General features: G+C 45.8%; 1 protein-coding gene across 5 annotated transcripts in view; it reads right to left on the reverse strand.

Annotated features, from left to right (window-relative positions):
• slc35d4 (solute carrier family 35 member D4) overlaps positions 1–18,996 on the reverse strand; it is a 289,967-nt gene that overhangs the window by 28,166 nt on the left and 242,805 nt on the right. Inside the window, exon 15 of one of the 5 annotated variants that reach the window (XM_085992596.1) lies at positions 11,892–12,738. The exons of 2 other annotated variants lie outside the window; for them this stretch is intronic. In XM_085992596.1, coding sequence (XP_085848722.1) covers positions 12,645–12,738 — 94 coding nt within the window. In that variant the 3' untranslated portion in view covers positions 11,892–12,644. Of the gene's footprint in view, positions 1–11,891; positions 12,739–13,774; positions 15,533–18,996 lie in introns of those variants that run through there. 2 more of the 5 variants (XM_085992597.1, XR_015078978.1) reach the window with 2 other exon arrangements.

Genomic DNA, 18,996 nt, shown 5'->3' on the forward strand with positions numbered 1-18,996 from the left:
TTTGCACCAGTACCAACGTCACATCACGGCTTTCAGAGCTCCCACGTCCCAGCTGAGCTGAAGAACGCCGAATATGTGTTAATCCGCCACGACGCTCATCGGGATCCGCTCAAGGCCCCTTACACTGGTCCTTTCCGCGTGCTAGAGCCGGGAGACAAAACTTTCTCGGTGGATATCGGAGGTAAACCGGACCACATTTCGGTTGACCGGTTGAAGCCGGCACACTTGGACCTTGACCACCCGGTCGAGACCACACAGCCGCCAAGACTTGGCCGACCGCCCACAGTCGCCATACCAGATCAAGTGCAGCCGCCCGCCAGCCCGCCTGCCATCCAGCAGCTTCCACTCCAAGTGTACAGAAGTCACTCTGACAGGCTTGTCAGGCCTCCTCGCCGTTTCACTTTTTCTGTTAAAGACAATTCTGGGGGGGCGCATGTGGCGGAGCCACTAAGTGACTCCAATCAAATGTATATAATTCCCTTTAACAATGTTAACTACAGCCTGAGTCTGTATCGCGGTCCCTTTAAGAGCGCGGGCAAACGCGATGACGTCATGCCATTCATCACGTGATCCCCACCGGCGGGAAAAACGTGATGACGTCATGACGCCAGCCACGGGACCGCCCAAGCAGTCCTCGTGGAGCCTCCGAACTGACTAGACCTGTATTCGTAGTTTTCTTGCATCTGTTTGTTAAACTCAATTCGTTTTACATTAAACATCGTTTGTTTGATCGCCTGAGTCTCTTGATAGGAACTAGACATTCCTACACCACAGTATTTATGTGGCTTGTTCAGTTAAGTTTCTGGTCAATGGTGACCCCCAGGATGTTGATGGTGGGGAATTCAGCGATGGTAATGCCGTTGAATGTCAAAGTGCGGTGGTTAGACTCTCGCTTGTTGGAGATAGTCATTGCCTGGCACTTTTGTGGCGCGAATGTCACTTGCCACTTATCAGCCCAAGCCTGAATGTCAGTCAGGTCTTGCTGCATTCGGGCATGAACTGCTTCATTATCTGAGGAGTTGTGAATGGAACTGAACACTGTGCAATCATCAGCGAACATCCCCACTTCTGATCTTATGATGGAGGGAAGGCCATTGATGATGCAGCTGAAGATGGTTGGGCCTAGGACACTTCCCTGAGGAACTCTTGCAGCGATGTCCTGTGGCTGAGATGATTGACCTCTAACAACTACAACCATCTTCCTTTGTGCTAGGTATGGTTCCAGCTAGTGGAGAGTTTTCCTCCCGATTCCCATTGACTTCAGTTTTATTAGGGCTCCTTGATGCCACACTCGGTCAAATGCTGCCTTGATGTCATGGGCAGTCACTTTCACCGCACCTCTGGAATTCAGCTCTTTTGTCCATGTTTGGACCAAGGCTGTAATGAGGTCTGGAGCCGAGTGGTCCTGGCGGAACCCAAACTAAGTATCGGTGAGCAGCTTATTGGTGAGTAAGTGCCGCCTGATAGCACTGTCAATGACACCTTCCATCACTTTGCTGATGATTGAGAGTCGGCTGATGGGGCGGTAATTGGCTGGATTGGATTTGTCCTGCTTTTTGTGGACAGGACATACCTGGGCAGTTTTCCACATTGTCGGATAGATGCCAGTGTTGTAGCTGTACTGAAACAACTTGGCTAGAGGCACGGCTAGTTCTGGAGCGCGATAGCCGGGATGTTGTCAGGGCCCACAGCCTTTGCTGTACCCAGTGCACTCAGCCATTTCTTGCTATCACGTAGAGTGAATCGAATTGGCTGAAGACCGTCTTCTATGATGGTGGGGACCTCAGGAGGAGGCCGATATGGATCATCCACTCGGCACTTCTGGCTGAAGATGTCTTTTGCACTCACGTGCTGGGCTCCGTCATCATTGAGGATGGGGATATTCATGGAGCCTCCATTCTTGTTCGTGGCTATTTTTTTCCAAAACCCAACTTCCTCTTTGTGAAAGTCATAGATTTGAACCCTTGACCTTTCACTGTTCTCCCATCCTCTATTTGTTCGATTCAACCCCATAAAAGGGCTCCTCTGATCTGATTATACCAGTTTTTATAGAATCGTAGAATCACAGAAGTTTATGTCACAGAAGGAGGTCATTTTCTCCATTGTGTCTGTGCCGGCCAAAAAAGAGCTAATCCCACTTTCTAGCCTTGTAGGTTACGGCATTTCAAGTGCATATCCAAGTACTTTTTAAATGCGATGAAGGTTTCTGCCTCAACCGCCCTTTCAGGCTGTGCGTTCCAGACTCCCACCACCCTTTGGCGGAAAAAAATTCTCAACTCCCCTCTAATCCTTCTACCAATGACTTTAAATATATGCCCCTTGACCAGTCCATCGATATCTTCCTGCAGTGTACAGTTTTCACCATCAACCACATGGCCAATTTTTGTATCATCTGCAAACTTCATAATCATGCCCCCTACATTGAAGTCTAAATCACTGATATATACTAAAAGCAAGGGACCTAGTACTGAGCCCTGCGGAACCCCACTGGAAACAGCCTTCCAGTCACAAAAACATCTGTCAACCATTACCCTTTGCTTCCTGCCACTGAGCCAATTTTGGATTCAACTTGCCACTGTCCCTTGGATCCCATGGGGTTTTACTTTTCTGGCCAGTCTATCATGTGGGACCTTGTCAAAAGCCTTGCTAAAATTCATATAGACTACATCAAATGCACTGCCCTCATCAACTCTCCTTGTTACCTCCTCAAAAAATTAAATCAAGTTAGTCAGACGCGACCTTCCCTTAACAAATCCATGCTGGCTTTCCTTGATTAATCCGTGCCTTTCTAAATGACGACTAATACGGTCCCACAGAATTTTTTCCAATAATTTGCCCACCACCGAGGTTAGGCTGACTGGCCTGTGGTTACCTTTCTCCATTCTTAAACAACGGTACAACGATAGCAGTCCAGAAACACGCCTGTAGCCAGAGAGAATTGGAAAATGGTTAGAGCCTCCACTATTTCCTTCCTTGCTTCTCTTAACAGCCTGGGATATATTTTATCCGTACCTGGTGATTTATCTACTTTTAAAGATGCTAAACCCCTTAATATTTCCTCACTCACTATGTTTATCTCTTCTAATATTTCACACTCCTCGTCCTTAACTACAATGTCTGCCTCATCCCCCTCTTTTGTGAAGACAAATGCAAGTATTCATTAAGAACCATAGCCACTTATTCTGCCTCCACACACAGGTTACCTTTTTGGGCTCGAAAGGCCCCACTCTTTCTTTAGTTATCCTTTATTCTTTATATGTATTTATAAAACATCTTTGGGGTTTTCCTTGATTTTACTTGCCAATATTTTTTCATGCCCTCTCTTTGCTTTCCTAATTTTCTTTTTAATTTCACCCCTGCACTTTCTATACTCCTCTAGGCTTTCTGCAGTATTGAGCTCTCGGTATCTGACATAAGCTTCCTTATTTTTTTACTTATCTTACCCTGTATGCCCCTTGACATTCAGGGGGGTTCTAGATTTGGGAGTCCCACCCTTTTTCTTTGTGGGTATATATTTGCTCTGAACCCTCGCTATCTACTCCTTGAATGCCTCCCACTGCTCTGACACTGATTTACCTTCAAGTCACTGTTTCCAGTCCATTTTTGCTAAATCACATCTCAGCTTAGTAAAATTGGCCTTTCCCTAATTGAGAACCTTTACTCCTGGTCTATCTTTGTCCTTTTCCATAATGTAAGGCTCGCAAAATTCTACAGACTCCCCCAAACCAAGAAAAGAAGAGATTTTGGACTGTTTGAAATAATATTGGGCCAACAGGGACTTAAAGTCAAAACCCCAGGAAGATTTGGCTATTTTGAAAGGCATGTCCAGGCCTGTGGAAAGCTGCAACAAAGGAACTGGGTTGGGCACTGTGGGACAGACAGTTTGAGTATTGGAAAAGGCCAGATTGTCTGGGAATGTTCTGGACCATCCCAGTCATTCTACATAAAGACAATAGGCCCACGGAAGGACAGTTCCCGCCAAAAACCTACAGGGCCGTCAAGAACATGAATAATACAATACATGCCACTAATCAACAAAAGAGACCCTGGCCCCAGCAGGAGAAGACAATTGAACAACAGTTTAAACCCACTGAGAGAGACATCCAAAACCACTTCACACACTTAAACTGATTTCGAAGCAATCCCGAAACTAGTTAAAAGTCAATTAAAGATAAATGGGACCAATCAAAATTAACAAGCCCGCCTAAAATCTAACAAGATTAGCAGGCTTTGTTTAGTATAAACTAAAGACCTGTCTCCACAAGAAATCAGTTCGATGGGTTCGATCAGTACAGTTCAGTCAGAGAATTGACACAACAGTCAGTGAAGGTTATTCGGGCGGTGTGTGAACTTGAAGGTACAGTTCATACAGACAGAGGCACAGCTTATTCGAAACACATCAGCCTCAGGACAGTCAATCGATGAAAGGACAACAGGAGAACAGAAGGAATCATGGCAACCAAGGGCCCCAGGAAACAAACAACCAATAATATTACCAACAACTAGGTAATATTGGGCCACTGCGACCAAGAAGACACCAACCTGGAAGAAACCGAAGATCTGCAAGTTTTTTCTACTCTACAAACTATTCCTGCGTTTGGTGAGCATTTCCCTGGTCCTCTGGAATCCAACCTAGTTAGTGTAGTGGGATTGGGAGGGGTGAAGTATTTTGTCTATTGTCATACTCCCTCGTATATCCCTTTTAGAGTGATAAGATTATTGTGTTGTGTATATTTTCTTGTCTCAAATAAAAACCAAAGTTCTTGTATCAAATTCAGTTGTTTGCTGCAATTTCATTACAACCCCCAAATAAGTCCAGGTCTAGAACCAAGGGAGTGGGAGCGATTCGAACTGCTCAGGAGTCAGAGGCAAAGCTGACCACACACACACCACCCCTTACAATAACTACGCTAAATCTAACTTAATTATGATCCCTACCACCAAAATGCTCTTCCACTGATACCCAATGTTACCCGTATTTTTAAATTTGGGTGCGCGGTCCCTTTAACAGCTGCGCAGCCCATTCCAAGTTTCACACGTGTGCGAAATTTTACATTGGAAAAGCCGGTCCCGGGCTGCGCAGGACCAGCAGAGAGCTGTGTGGCCGCACAGCTTAGAGGGAACGTTGTTGATACCCCTTCCACCTGCCCAGTTTCATTCCCTAAAACTAAGTCCAGAACTGCCCCCTTTCTTGTTGGGCTTGCTATGTACTGGCTAAAAAAGTTCTTCTGAATGCTTTTTAAGAATTCTGTGGCCTCTATACCCTCTACATTGATTCTATCCCAGTTAATATTTGGTTAGTTGAAATCCCCAACTATTGCTGCCCTCTTGTTTTTGCACTTCAGATATTTGCTCTTCTATCTGCCTCTGACTATTTGGGGGTATATAGTACACTCCTAGCAGTGTGATCGCCCCTTTTTGGTTCTTCGATTCAACCGATATGGCCTCATTTGATGATCCTTCTAACATGTCATCCCTCCTCACAGCTGTAATTGTTTCTTTAACTAATATTGCGATCCCTTCCCTTTTTTATCCCCCTCTCTATCTCGTCCAAAAACCCTATAACCAGGAATGTTTAGCTGCCATTCCTGCCCTACTTTAAGCCACGTGTCAGTAATAGCTATATCATACTTCCACGTGTCTATCTGTGCTCTCAACTCATCTGTCTTATTCACTAGACTCGTTGCACTAAAGTATATACCATTATTAAGCACTGCCAAACTCCCTTGCTTTCCATTTTTTAGCCTTTGTTTCCTCTATCTTCCAAATTTGCTTACTAATTTTCTGCCTTCCATTTCCAGCTTTGTTTTTCTCCCTTCTGAATCCACGCTCAGGTTTCCGTCCCCCTGCTAAATTAGTTTAAACCCTCCCCAACAGCACTCGCAAACCACCCCGCGAGGATATCGGTCCCGGCCCGCTTGAGGTGCAACCCATCTGGTTTGTACAGGTCCCACCTCCCCCAGAATCAGTCCCAATGCCGCAGGAATCTAAAGCCCTCCCTCCTGCACCATCTTTCAAGCCATGCATTCATCTGCGCTAATCTCCTATTTCTGTACTCACTAGCTCATGGCACCGGGAGTAATCTGGAGATTACTACCTTTGAGGTCCTAGCTCCCTATAATTTGCCTGCAGCACCTCATCCCTCTTTCTACCTATGTCATTGGTACCAATATGGACCACGACCTCTGGCTGTTCGCCCTCCCCCCTCAGTATGTACTACAATCGCACAGTGACATCTTTGACCCTGGCACCAGGGAGGCAACATACTGTCCTGGAATTATGTCTGTGGCCACAGAAACGCCTGTATGTTCTCCTAACTATTGAATCTCCTTTCACTATTGTTTTCCTGACCTTCCTCCAACCCCTGTACAGCTGAGCCACACATGGTGCCATGGACTTGGCTCTGGCTGTACTCCCTAGAGGAACCTCAGCAAGACCGGTTAGAGAGCGAGATGCACTCAAAGGACTCCTGCAGTAGCGGTCTGATCCTCCTTGTCTGTCTGGCAGTCACCCATTTCCTCTCTGCCAGCACACTCTTAAACTGCAGGGTGACCACCTCCTGAAATGTGCTATCCATGTAGCGCTCAGCCTCATGGATGCACTACAGTGACTCCAGCTTCTGCCTAAGCTCTGAAGCTCAGAGCTCGAGCTCCTCCAGCTAGCGACACTTCCTGCACACACGATTGGTCAGGACACGAGAAGCGTCCTGGACTTCCCACATGGTACAGGATGTGTAATGTATATACCTTTAAGGGGGGAACTATCGTTTACAGCTCATGTATACTGCAGTACCGGCAGTGACCACACCTGTATATAGCACTGAGTAGTAATCTGTACAGATCAGTTCCAATGTGATCCACGTTGAGTAAACACCTGTTGTACCGTTCTCCTGCAGTCTGTGTCTTATTATACACAGACACAACATTGGCGACAAGGCAAGTTCGAACCTACCTGCAACTCTGCATCACCTCCCAGGGATTCGTTCCTGGAGATCAGTGGATTGGAGGTCAAGGCCAGAGACTCGGGCGTCGACCACGGGCAACCGCCCAGTCATCCAGCAGAGACTCGAGAATTGCGGGGGAGGCTGTCGAGAGCCAGGCTTGGCTTTCCAGTTGAGGTGGTCCAGCGAAACGGGCTGGCAACAGGTAGTGCGCAGACCCTTCCCGGACAGCGGCGGGCTAGAGCCCGACCGAGCGGCACAGCAAAGGGCCGAGCAGCGTCGACAGGGGAGAGAGAGAGGGCAGAGCGCACAGGGCGCAGCCGGTGTTTAGGGGCCGAGCAGCGTCGAAGAGAGGATGAAAGAGATGCGCAGAAACCCGCGAGGCGCCGCCATTGCCACGAGGACCGCCGAGAGCGGCATTGGCAGCAGCGCAGGAGAAGCGCGCAAAACCTACAGGGCGCCGCCATTGCCACGAGAACCACCGGGAGCGGCGTCGGCAGCAGCGGGGGAGGAAGGAAAGCGTGGGAAACACCATTTTAAGCCATTGGGAGACGCCATTTTAAACCACACCCAAAATGCCGAAGAGTGGCAGTATCACCGCATTTGACAATGAAGTCGAAGATTGGACTACATATGTCGAACGAATAGAGGTATACTGCAAGGCAAATGAGGTGTCAGATGACAAGAAAGCGTCGGTATTGTTAAATTTAATGGGTGCAAAGACGTATGGTTTATTACGAAATCTAGTAACCCCAACGAAGCCAATGGAAAAGAGTTTTGAAGACATAGTAACGATACTACAGGAACATTTAAACCCCACACCGCTGCTGATAGCAGAAAGATTCAAGTTTCACAAATGGAACCAGCATAAGGATGAAAGCAATGCTGATTATTTATCAGAACTGCGCAAACTATCGAAACACTGCCAGTTTGGAGCGGGACTGGCAGATACCTTAAGGGACAAGTTTGTGTGTGGGCTTCAAAGTGAAGGAACCCAGAAACGGCTTTTATCTGAAAAGGACCTTACGCTGGAAAAGGCTTTTAGCATTGCGGTATCATATGAAGCAGCAGCACGGGGCGCTGCAGAGATACAACAGAGACCGCAAGAATATGGCACAAACGAAATGTCATATGGAACAGAGAAGTGCTATCGCTGCGGCAGAACAACACATTACCAGAATCATTGCTTTTGCAAAGACAAAGTGTGCAGACAGTGTGGAAAAGTAGGACCCATAGCACGAGTCTGCAGGTCGGGAAAGAAAACCAGCAATAAGAAACCTGCCAAAGAAAAGTACAAGAAGGTACATAAGATGATGGAGAATAGTTCAGACGAACAAAAGAGTGATAACGACTCTGAAAGCAGGGAACTGAGTTGTCTGAAACTACATAATGTGATCACAACGGAGGATCACCGAACCATTTGGGTCACTCTCAAGATAGCAGGAGTCCAGGTAAAGATGGAATTGGACACAGGAACAGCCCTAACAGTCATAAACCGACAGGACTACAAGCGGCTACTCTCACACATACCCTTGAGAGACACAAAAATTATTTTGAAGACGTACACGGGGCAAAAAGTCCACCCCAAAGGAAAAATAAGGTGACCGTTATAGATAACGGTAAGGAAACACCAAAACTAGACCTGCATGTATTGCAAGATGGAGGACCACCATTACTGAGACGTGAATGGATCCAGAAAATACAACTGGATTGGCATTCCATACAGGCACTGACTGTGGCTGACAAAAAGGATGACGGCGTCACACCTGGGCGACTGTCAAAGATCCTAACTGACGCGAAAGAAGTGTTCCAGCAAGGACTCGGAACACTAAAAGGCATGACAGCGACGATTAAAATTGAAGAAAACGCAAGCCCAAAATTTTTTAAGGCCAGACCGGTACCTTATGCGATCCACCCAGCCGTCGAAGCAGAGCTGGAGAGTCTGGAACGTTCAGGTGTACTGTCCAAGGTAGACTGGAGCGAGCAGGCTACACCCATCGTCCCTGTGATGAAAAAGTCATTGAGCAGCACGCCTGGGGAACCAAGGAAGGTTCGCATCTGTGGGGACTTTAAGGTTACAGTGAACCCGGTCCTTCACACCGTACAATATCCACTTCCGCCGATTGAAGATATTTTCACCTCGATATCTGGAGGGAAACGCTTCACTAAGATTGATCTGGCCCAGGCGTATCTGCAAATGGAGGTAGAAGAAGCATCAAAAAAAACCTCACAATCAACACCCATAAAGGTCTCTACTAATACAACCGGCTGGTATTCAGGGTAGCATCAGCTCCGGCTATTTGGCAGAGGGCAATGGAACAAGTCCTGCAAGGGATCCCAGGGACCCAGTGTTATTTGGACGACATCCTGGTCACGGGCGAAAATGACAGTGATCACCTTGCCAACCTGGAGCAGGTGCTCACTAGATTGCAGGAATATGGGCTCCGAGGTAACCGCCCCAAATGCGAGTTTTTTAGAAAACAGATCTCGTATTGTGGCCACGTTATCGATAAAGAGGGGTTACATAAGTCCCCAGAGAAGATTGAGGCAGTAGTCAAGGCTCCAGCACCGGAAAATGTGTCACAACTGAGGTCGTTCCTTGGGCTGGTAAACTACTACCATAAGTTCTTGCCAAATTTGTCTACAATACTACACCCACTGAGCACCCTACTGCAAACTGGGGTGCCATGGAAGTGGAGTGACGAATGTAGATGAGCTTTCCAGAAGAGCAAAACACTAATCACATCGAAAGAGGTATTGGCCCATTACAACTCAGCATTACCAATTCGGTTGGCATGTGATGCGTCACCCTACGGCATTGGAGCGGTGCTGTCGCACAAATTCTCGGACGGCTCAGAGAGGCCAATAGCCTTTGCGTCACGATCACTAACCTCAGCCAAGCGTAACTACGCCCAGATTGACAGGGAGGCCCTCAGCCTAGTGTGGGGAGTGAAAAAGTTCAATCACAATCTGCACGGGCAGAAATTCACCTTGCTGACTGATCACCAGCCTCTTGTCTCCATTTTTAATCCGAAGAAGGGCGTTCCGGTGACTGCGCAACGACTACAAAGATGGTCACTTTTTCTAGGGGCGCACCACTATGAGATTGAATATAAGGGCACGAAACAGCATGGAAATGCTGATGGGCTATCACGCCTGCCACTGCCTACTGCGGAGGAAGCACCAGCAGTGGATCCTGTCGAAATATTCCATTCGACTATAGTTGAATACCTACCGGTAACTAACGCTTGTATCGAAAAGGAAACCCGAAATGACCCGACACTGTCTCGGGTATACGATTTGACAGTGAAGGGATGGCCAGCACATGGCGACTCACTGTTGCCAGCATTCTCGACAAGGAGAGAACAGCTGTCAGTGTGCCGGGGGACCTTGATGTGTGGATCCCGAGTGGTAATTCCACCCAAGTTAAGGGATAGAGTGCTCAATGAGCTTCATGAGGGTCATCTGGGAGGGGTAAAAATGAAAAGCCTAGCCAGGGCTTATGTGTGGTGGTCGGGAATCGAGAAACAAATCGAGGACCTGACCAAGAGCTGCTCAGGATGCCAGAAAGTCCAAAATGCACCACCACAGGCCCCTCTACACCCATGGGAGTGGCCCTCATCTCCATGGCAACGGGTGCATATTGATTTTGCTGGTCCATTCATGGACTCAAATAGCCGTGGATGCGCACTCGAAATGGCCTGAGGTCATCAAAATGTCCTCCACCACCACGGAGAAAACTATTGCAGTCCTACGGACCATTTTTGCCAGGAATGGCTTGACAGAACAGATTTGCTCCGACAACGGACCACAGTTTGTTTCCGAAGTGTTCCGGAGGTTCTTGAAAAAGAATGGAGTAAGGCATTACACATCCGCCCCGTATCATCCAGCCACAAATGGCTTGGCTGAGAGGTTCGTACAAACCTTTAAGAAGGCAATAAAGGCTATGTGCAATGACAACATTCCGCTGCAGCACAAGGTGGACAATTTCCTGTTTGCCTACCGGAATGCGACACATGCAGTCACCAACCAGGCCCCAGCCATGATGTTCTTTAACCGAAGGTTAAGATCGCGCCTGGATTTGCTCAGACCAAATGTACGAAGAGATGCTGAGAGTAAGCAATTCCAGCACATCCATGAGAAGCCAACAAGGAGCTTCAATGTAGGGCAACCAGTCTTGGCCCGCGACTACCGAACAGAAAAATGGCAGCCAGGAACGATATGCACACGGCAGGGCCCACTAATGTACACAGTGGACGTTGGGGAGAGCATCGTGAGACGCCATGCTGACCAGATCCTAGAGTCACAGGAACAAGTCAACCCCATGCCTCGCCCATACGTACCTGGTGATGAACCCGACGTACAGGTCGCATCTACCCCAGAAACAGCAGCATCGGATGTTGATGAACCAACCGACGACAGGGGGCCAGAATCGCCTCCGCACCAAGAGCAAGACACTCGGGAAAGGCGCTATCCAGAAAGGATCAGGAAGCCTCCCCAAAGACTGAATATATAAATAGACTATTTTCAGCTAATGTTGCATGTTAAAAGTGTTAATTGTAATTAGTTTGATATTTAATTGTTAAATGAGTGTTATGGTACTGTTGATCTAAAAGGGGAGGAATTGTAATGTATATACCTTTAAGGGGGGAAACTATCTTTTACAGCTCATGTATACTGTAGTACCGGCAGTGACCACACCTGTATATAGCACTGAGTAGTAATCTGTACAGATCAGTTCCAATGTGAGCCACGTTGAGTAAACACCTGTTGTACCGTTCTCCTGCAGTCTGTGTCTTATTATACACAGACACAACAGGATGTGCATTCGACAGAACCGAGGTGCCCTGCCATACCTTATTTATTAGACTACTAACGAAACTTCTTAGTTTAACCCTCTGCCCTAACTTAGAGAGAAAAATGTAAGAAGTCACACAACACCAGGTTATAGTCCAACAGTTTTATTTGAAATCACAAGCTTTCGGAGCGCTGCTCCTTCGTCAGGTGAAGTGGAGAAATGCCTATAGACACAGATTATATAGTCAGAGAATAATGCCAGATGATTACAGGTAATCTTTCTAACTGCCATTTATCACACCTTGGCAGAGAGATAATCACAGCAATCAAAGGTGTGAATGGTGTCCAAACAGGTCAGTCAGGAAAACATTACATCAAAGAACAATGAGGTGGGGTCACAAGGGGTAAAATGTTGCAGATGCTGGGGTCTGTATGAAAAACAAATAAAAAACATTTTCTTTGCTGGAAATCACAGCAGGTCCGGCCGCATCTGTGCAGAGAGAACAAGCCAATGACGACTCGAGTCTGGATGACCCTGTCAGGTGGGGTTACATGTAGCGTGACATGAACCCAAGATCCCGGTTGAGGCCGTCCTCATGAGATGCGGGTGCTCTAGGGCTCTTGCCGTGCTGTCTCCGTGCTCTCGCTATGCTCTCAGCGTGCTCTCACGCTCTCGCCGCGCTCCGCACTCTCGGGCTCTCCCTGTGCTCTTGGGCTCTCGCTGTGCTGTCGCCGTGTTCTCGGGCTCTCGCCGTGTTCTCGGACTCTCGCCGTGTTCTTGGGCTCGCCCTGTGCTCCGCACTCTCGGGTTCTCGCCGCACTCTCGGGCTTTTGCTGCTCCTTTTATCCCTGCTGTGCTCTCGGGCTCTCCCACTCTCGTTTTGATGGAGGATCCTGCTTAATATAATTAATCTTTCTTTTGCAGATGTTGATTGACCTGCTCTGCATTTCCAGCATCTTGTGTTTTGATGGCGAATCCCAAGGGTTTGTTGGAGACGTTCCTGGTGAAGGGAAGTGCTATTAGCTCACAGTAGCGCCTTACACATCCTCAGGACATCCAAAAGCACTGCACAACCCATAAATTATTTTTGAAGTGTAGTCACTTCCGTTCTGTATGCAAATACAGGAGCCAATTTGCACACAATCAAAATCCCACAAACAGCAATGAGATAATGACCACAATCTGTTTTTAGTGCTGTTGGTTGAGAGATAATTGATGGCCAGGGCACCTCCTTTGGTTTTGTTCATAGCATAAGGGGATGTTTTATGGCCACCTGAACAGACAGAAAGGGCCTCAGTTTGGCATCTATCCAAAGACAGCACCTCTAATGGAGCAGCACTCCCACAGTACCACAATGAAATGTCATTTAGAATATATGCTTAGATCCTGGAGTAGGGCTTGAACCCTGACCTTCTAACTCAGAGGCAAGAGTACTAACACTGAGCAAACTGCTACAATAAACAGCACTTTTATTAAAGTCTCAGAGAACCTACGATACTCATTTAGGTCTTCCAATCTTTCGCCTCAGCTTTTCATTCAGCGACAATCGGTTTCTGCAACCTATTGTTCATTTTCCTTTTACACACAGATGTTTATCGAGCTCCTAATTCTACCTTAATTTGCTAAACATCCCAAATTCTGTTCAATTTATTTATTCCCTACGATTAAAAGCCCTGTGCGCGAAACATACCTGAACCACAGTGGCCATTATTTCCTTTATCTCCTTTGGAGCTCTATATTAAGCTTCAACAACAACAATTTGTATTTATATAGCACCTTTAACATAGTAAAACGTCCCAAGGCGCTGCACAGGTGCCCATTTGACGTCCGACGTGAAACTTTCCTCTTCTGTTTTATCTAACATTTACTAAGGAGATAAAAAGAACAAATCTACAATTTGCTGCTACACAAACTCTTTCAACTGAAATTAATGCTTCAATGGCTTGTTTAAAACATTTTTTTTACGACTGAATGCAAAGACGGTCTCTTTTTAAAATCAGTTGCTGGTGTGAAGAACAGCATAAATATACACATTAACACAAGTACACTGTTGTGGTTTATAAAATAATTTATTGAACCGTCATCATTCATTTCTAGTCAGAGCTATTACAAAGGTGAAGGTTTTACATCAGATTAACTCCAAAGGAGTTTCTACAATTACAGCCTATTCATAAACTATAGCAACAGCCTACAGGGGGAATAGTAACTCCTGGGCGGGATGTCAGGAGGAAGCACAAGCTGCCTGCCTGGGAGCTGCAGTGCGAGGCCTGGTCCATTTCAATTGGCCAGCTGCCCACCCAAAATAGGCATCCAGAGACAGCTTTCCCGCTATGGGCCTGTGAAAGTTGGGAGGGCCCAGGGAGCCGCTAGTCAGGTAAGTCAGGGGGGAGTGGAGCCCTGGGTGGCAGTGGCCCAAACTCTGTGGCATTCCTGCTCCTTCGGGCCCCACAAAGCTAAAGTTTTACACTTACCGCTGCTGGGTGTCCACTCGGCAGGCAGTTCATGTTGCAACGGGGTCCTAGCTAAATGTCAAGACTCTGATTTGCATATATTTATGAGTCAGGCAGTCACCTCAGCCACCCAAGAAAGCAACAGTGTTAAAATAGCTGCGGGATGGGCAACAAGCAGCAAGTGTACCGCTTGAATTTTTAACTCCTGTTGCCCCTGGTTACCGCCGGGCGGAGGGAGTTGACTTTTCCCCTCGTGTTCGAGTTGCGATTTACAAAAGAAACTTGGGTATGTGACTGATGGGTGTATTTTTTTTTTTTTTTTATAAAGGCAGTGAGTCACCTGACAATATGTTATACAATAAAACAAAATATTTAAAAAATAAGATTTATCTCAAGTCGAAGTACATGCTGCAATTTCATTTTAACCCTTGGGTACCGAATACTGTACATGCATTTGTAAATCAGAACACTTCATTTTCAAGCATTTTGCCTCTTTTTAAAAAAAGGTTGCGTTGTTATTGACTGTCCCCATATAAACGGGTTTAAAAAGTCATCTGTTCTTGGAAAAAAGTATTTTAGTATTTATGAGAAATAAATGGAAAACTAAACTTGAGTTGCACAGTATCATTCGAGATATATTGATTAATATTTTATGCGCCGTGATGCATCTGAAATTAAAAGCCACACAATTCATGAAAGATGACCCTCCCAGCGGTTTTCTTCTGTTGTATCTTATTCCAAAGAGTGACTTCAGAGCAGTGAGAAAGTCTATTAAAAAGCATATTCACGTTAATACCTCTGGGTAAAAAAAACAATCTATTTAAATGATCTTTATTTGTGTTGTTGCATTGTTCACAGTAATCCTCTCTGAGGCCTTGCTGCAGGGCTGGGACATCCAGAGGAGAGCAGTACATTTCCTGTTTCTGCTGTGAATTGCCTGCAGTGTTCCAGTTCCCAGCATGAGAAGGTAAAGCTAAAAGTGGTTCACACACACACACACACACTGTTGTCATCAGACACAATGTCGTTTTCTTCCTCTTTTGGTTCTCACACAGCACAGTTGTCCGAGGCCATGAGGTGAAATCTTAATCACCGGGCTGTATATGTGTTCTTCAATCATGTCTATTTGTAGAAAGGTGGGAAGGGGAAAAATGCTTTTCCATGGAAGATTGCAAACCTGCACATCATTTCCTTTTCCCATAATATCAGGTAACTATTGAGAAACAGACTTCCAAACAAGAAGATGCGTGGCATCTGTCCTGGCACCAACTTCATCCCTTTATTTCTGCTCCAGTTCTCTCAGTATAAACAAGTAAGGCTTCTCCAAGTACGCTAAGCATGAGCCTAGAGAGAGACACCAAATTACATTATTAGTTCAAACTCAATAAACTGAGGTAAGGATAGACTGGCACCACTTGGGGTAAAAAAGTAACTCGTCTCTTTAGTGTCAGGTTAGCACATTGGTAGCACAGTTAGAGGGTTGTGGACTCAGGCCCCACATAATCTAGGCTGACACTGACAGTGTTTCATTGCCAGAGGTACTGTCTTTCAGAAGAGATGTTAACCAAAGATCCAGTCTGCTTGTTCAGGTGGATATAAAATATTCCCTGGCACTGTTCAAAGGACAGGGGAGTTGGTCTGGCCAACATGTATTGCTTAATCAACAGCACCAAGATAAACACAAAGATTAACTGATCAATTATCTCATTTGCTGTTTGTGAGATCTTGTTGAGCAAATTGGCTGCTGTGCTTAGCTAGTTAACAGTATTGATTGCGCTTGAAAAGTAATTAATTGGCTAGTAAGCACGTTGGGTCATAAAAAACATAGAATCATACTGCACAGAAGGAGGCCATTTGGCCTATTGTGCCTGTGCCGGCTCTTTGAAAGAGCATTCCAATTAGTCCCAATCACACGCTCTTTCCCCATAACCTTGCACATTTTTCTTTTTCAAGTATGCAGTATATTCAAGTTCTTTATTTCCTTTGAAAGAATTTCAGGCAATGCTTCAACAATGATTTGTGGCAGAGAATTCCACCTTATAACCAGCCTGTCTAATGGTGAGCAATTCCTTCCCTCTCATGGAAGCCTTCCCACCTGGTTATTCTTTCCACCATTTGCTGCACTTCTGTCGCCGTGGCAATCATTGCGAAGTCTTATACAAAAGCAAAATACTGCGGATGCTGGAAATCTGAAATAAAAACTGAAAATGCTGGAAATACTCAGCAGGTCAGGCAGCATCTGTGGAGAGAGAAACAGCGTTAACGTTTCAGGTCGATGACCTTTTGTCAGTTGAAACGTTAACTCTGTTTCTCTCTCCACAGATGCTGCCTGACCTGCTGAGTATTTCCACCATTTTCTGTTTTTATTGCGAAGTCTTATCTTAGCCTTTCCATTTATTCCTCTGGTTCGTTCTCCTCCTTCGAACGTCTTGCCCTTTTCCAGCCCTCATGCCTCTCATTCAAGATACTCATTGGCCCAGGAATTCGGGTTGGGGGCTTCCCGCGGGTGCAAGCCCCCGACCTGCACTTATCTTGCACGCCGGCCGTTGAGCTGTAGGGCCCCGTGGAATTCCGATCCGGGGCCTGGTCCAGCTGCCAGCGTGCAGTGCTTGCGTATCCCAGGGGCGCAGTTAGTTCGATGCATCCCCTGGGGTCACGTGGGCCATGGGCAGCCAATCGGAGCAGGGAATGCTCCATTCATAAGTCTGACAGGAAGTGCTGTCAAGAATTATAAAACTACAGCCCCAAAATAGCACTAAACCTTCAAATAAATTTTTAAAAAACATCACATTTTTTAAATAAACTATAAATTACATGAAATAACTATTTTAAATAATAATTTAAACTTTTGAAAAAAATAATTTTATATTCTAACGGGGCTAAAAATAAACTTACCTTGCTTTAAAGTATTTAAAAATAATAAACCTGTGGAAAAAATGTTTTAATTTTAATTAATTCACCACTTACCTTGTAAAAAGCAGGCCTTATGCCTGCTTTTTATATTTCCAACTTCTGCAGGCTTACTCTCCCGGGAAAACCAGTAAAAAAAAAACTAAATTCGATGCGCACGCGCAGCCTTCCCCGCGCACGTGTTCGACCTCTGAACCTCTTCGTTCAGAGGAATGGAAGTGCCGGCTTCCCGCGCATACACATTGCATGCAGGAAACCGGCACTTCCATTGGGCCTACGGGTGAGTACCCCGTGCGTACTCACCCGTGAAGACCCGAATTTCTGGGCCATTGTTTCCTTCCTTCCCAAGTCAAATGCCAACTTCCTTCCCAAGCTGTCTGCCCTTCTCTGTTCCATCAGTTTTTGCGCCAAGAAATTTCTCACCTTTGATGATTTTAATCAAAACCTCAATTTTTCCTAGCCCTCGCCCATCAAGGGGAAAGAAAATCGGGGGTGGTGTGTAAAACAGGCCGCCGATTCACTATCGCCCATTTTGCACAACCACCCATGACAAATTTACATCCGTAAGAGTTCTTCTACAGGAAATGATTTTTGTTATTCTACATCTTTTCCTGCCCTGTTCCAATTCAGATTGACTCAGTAACCACTGGTGCAGTCACAGCCTGTGAACTTGGGATTTTAATAACCCGCTGGCATAACTCAGGCTTGGCTTTCAACTTGAAAGGACTGTAACAAGATTCTGGAGCTACTTTTCAGAAAAGCTGCAAGTCACCGTCAGCATCAGGGACAACAGCTTACAATCACAGAATCTTACAGCACAGGAGGAGGCCATTCGGCCCATCGTGCCTGTGCGGCTCTTTGTAAGAACTGTCCAAGTAGTCCCACTTGCCCTCTCTTTCTTCGTAACACTGCAAATTTTTCCTTTTCAAGTCGTAGATTTTAATTCAGAATTAGCAAAATAATGATCAATCATCGAAGTCATCAGTTCTAACTTTAAATAGTAAACTTACTTTCTTGTTAATTCAACACAATCTGTCACTAACTTACAACAGCAGCTAAATCACAGATAAATCCTTTGACCAGAACATCCACAATATAACAAGGCGCTACTGTATGTCATGAGATTACAAAATATCTTCACCCTATAATAGCATTTTGCTTGTAAAACCAAAAAGCTGATTACTCTAAATCTTCTTACTCTAAACAGCTAAAATAGCAACTACACATACCAATACCATATTTCGATTAAAAATGGCTAATACACAATCATATGGCTGCTTTAGTTTAGATTTTCTTAAATTCTTTAATCCAGGTAATCAAATTAATTGCTAAATTTTTAAATTTAGATGACATAAAGGATGGAGTGTTCATTGCAATCCCACCACCAAACACATCTTTCCACCTCCCACCACCCCCCACCTTTCCGCATTCCGAAGGGACCATTCCCCATGTGACACCCTGATCCAGTCCTCCATCAACCACGATTCCTGCTGCCCTTCCCCCGGCACCTTTCCATGCAAACGCAGGAAATGGAACACCTGCCGTTTCACCTCTTCCCTTCCCACTGTCCAGGGCCCCAACACTCCTTCAAGGTGAGACAGCGGTTTACTTGTACTTCTTCAAACCTAGTACAGGAAACTTCGCGATATCCGGCACTGACAGGGCCGAGCTGGTGCCGTTAGATCAAAACTTCCGGATAGACCAGTGCTAATGTTGAAGGATACGGAGGTTTTCATCTCCGTATCTGACAACAAACACTGTTGCTTAGCAACAGCTTGTAAACACTCGGCCCGTACCTTGGAAGCGTCTCTGAAGCTGTTGCTAAGCTACAGAGACGCTTTCCACAGCCTGACTGTTTTAAAAAAAATGCTAGGGGAAGAAAAAAAACCTAACAAAAC

The sequence above is a fragment of the Somniosus microcephalus genome, chromosome 7 (assembly GCF_052327205.1).
Source record: "Somniosus microcephalus isolate GS21.2 chromosome 7, FLI_Smic_1.0, whole genome shotgun sequence".
NCBI lineage: Eukaryota > Metazoa > Chordata > Chondrichthyes > Squaliformes > Somniosidae > Somniosus > Somniosus microcephalus.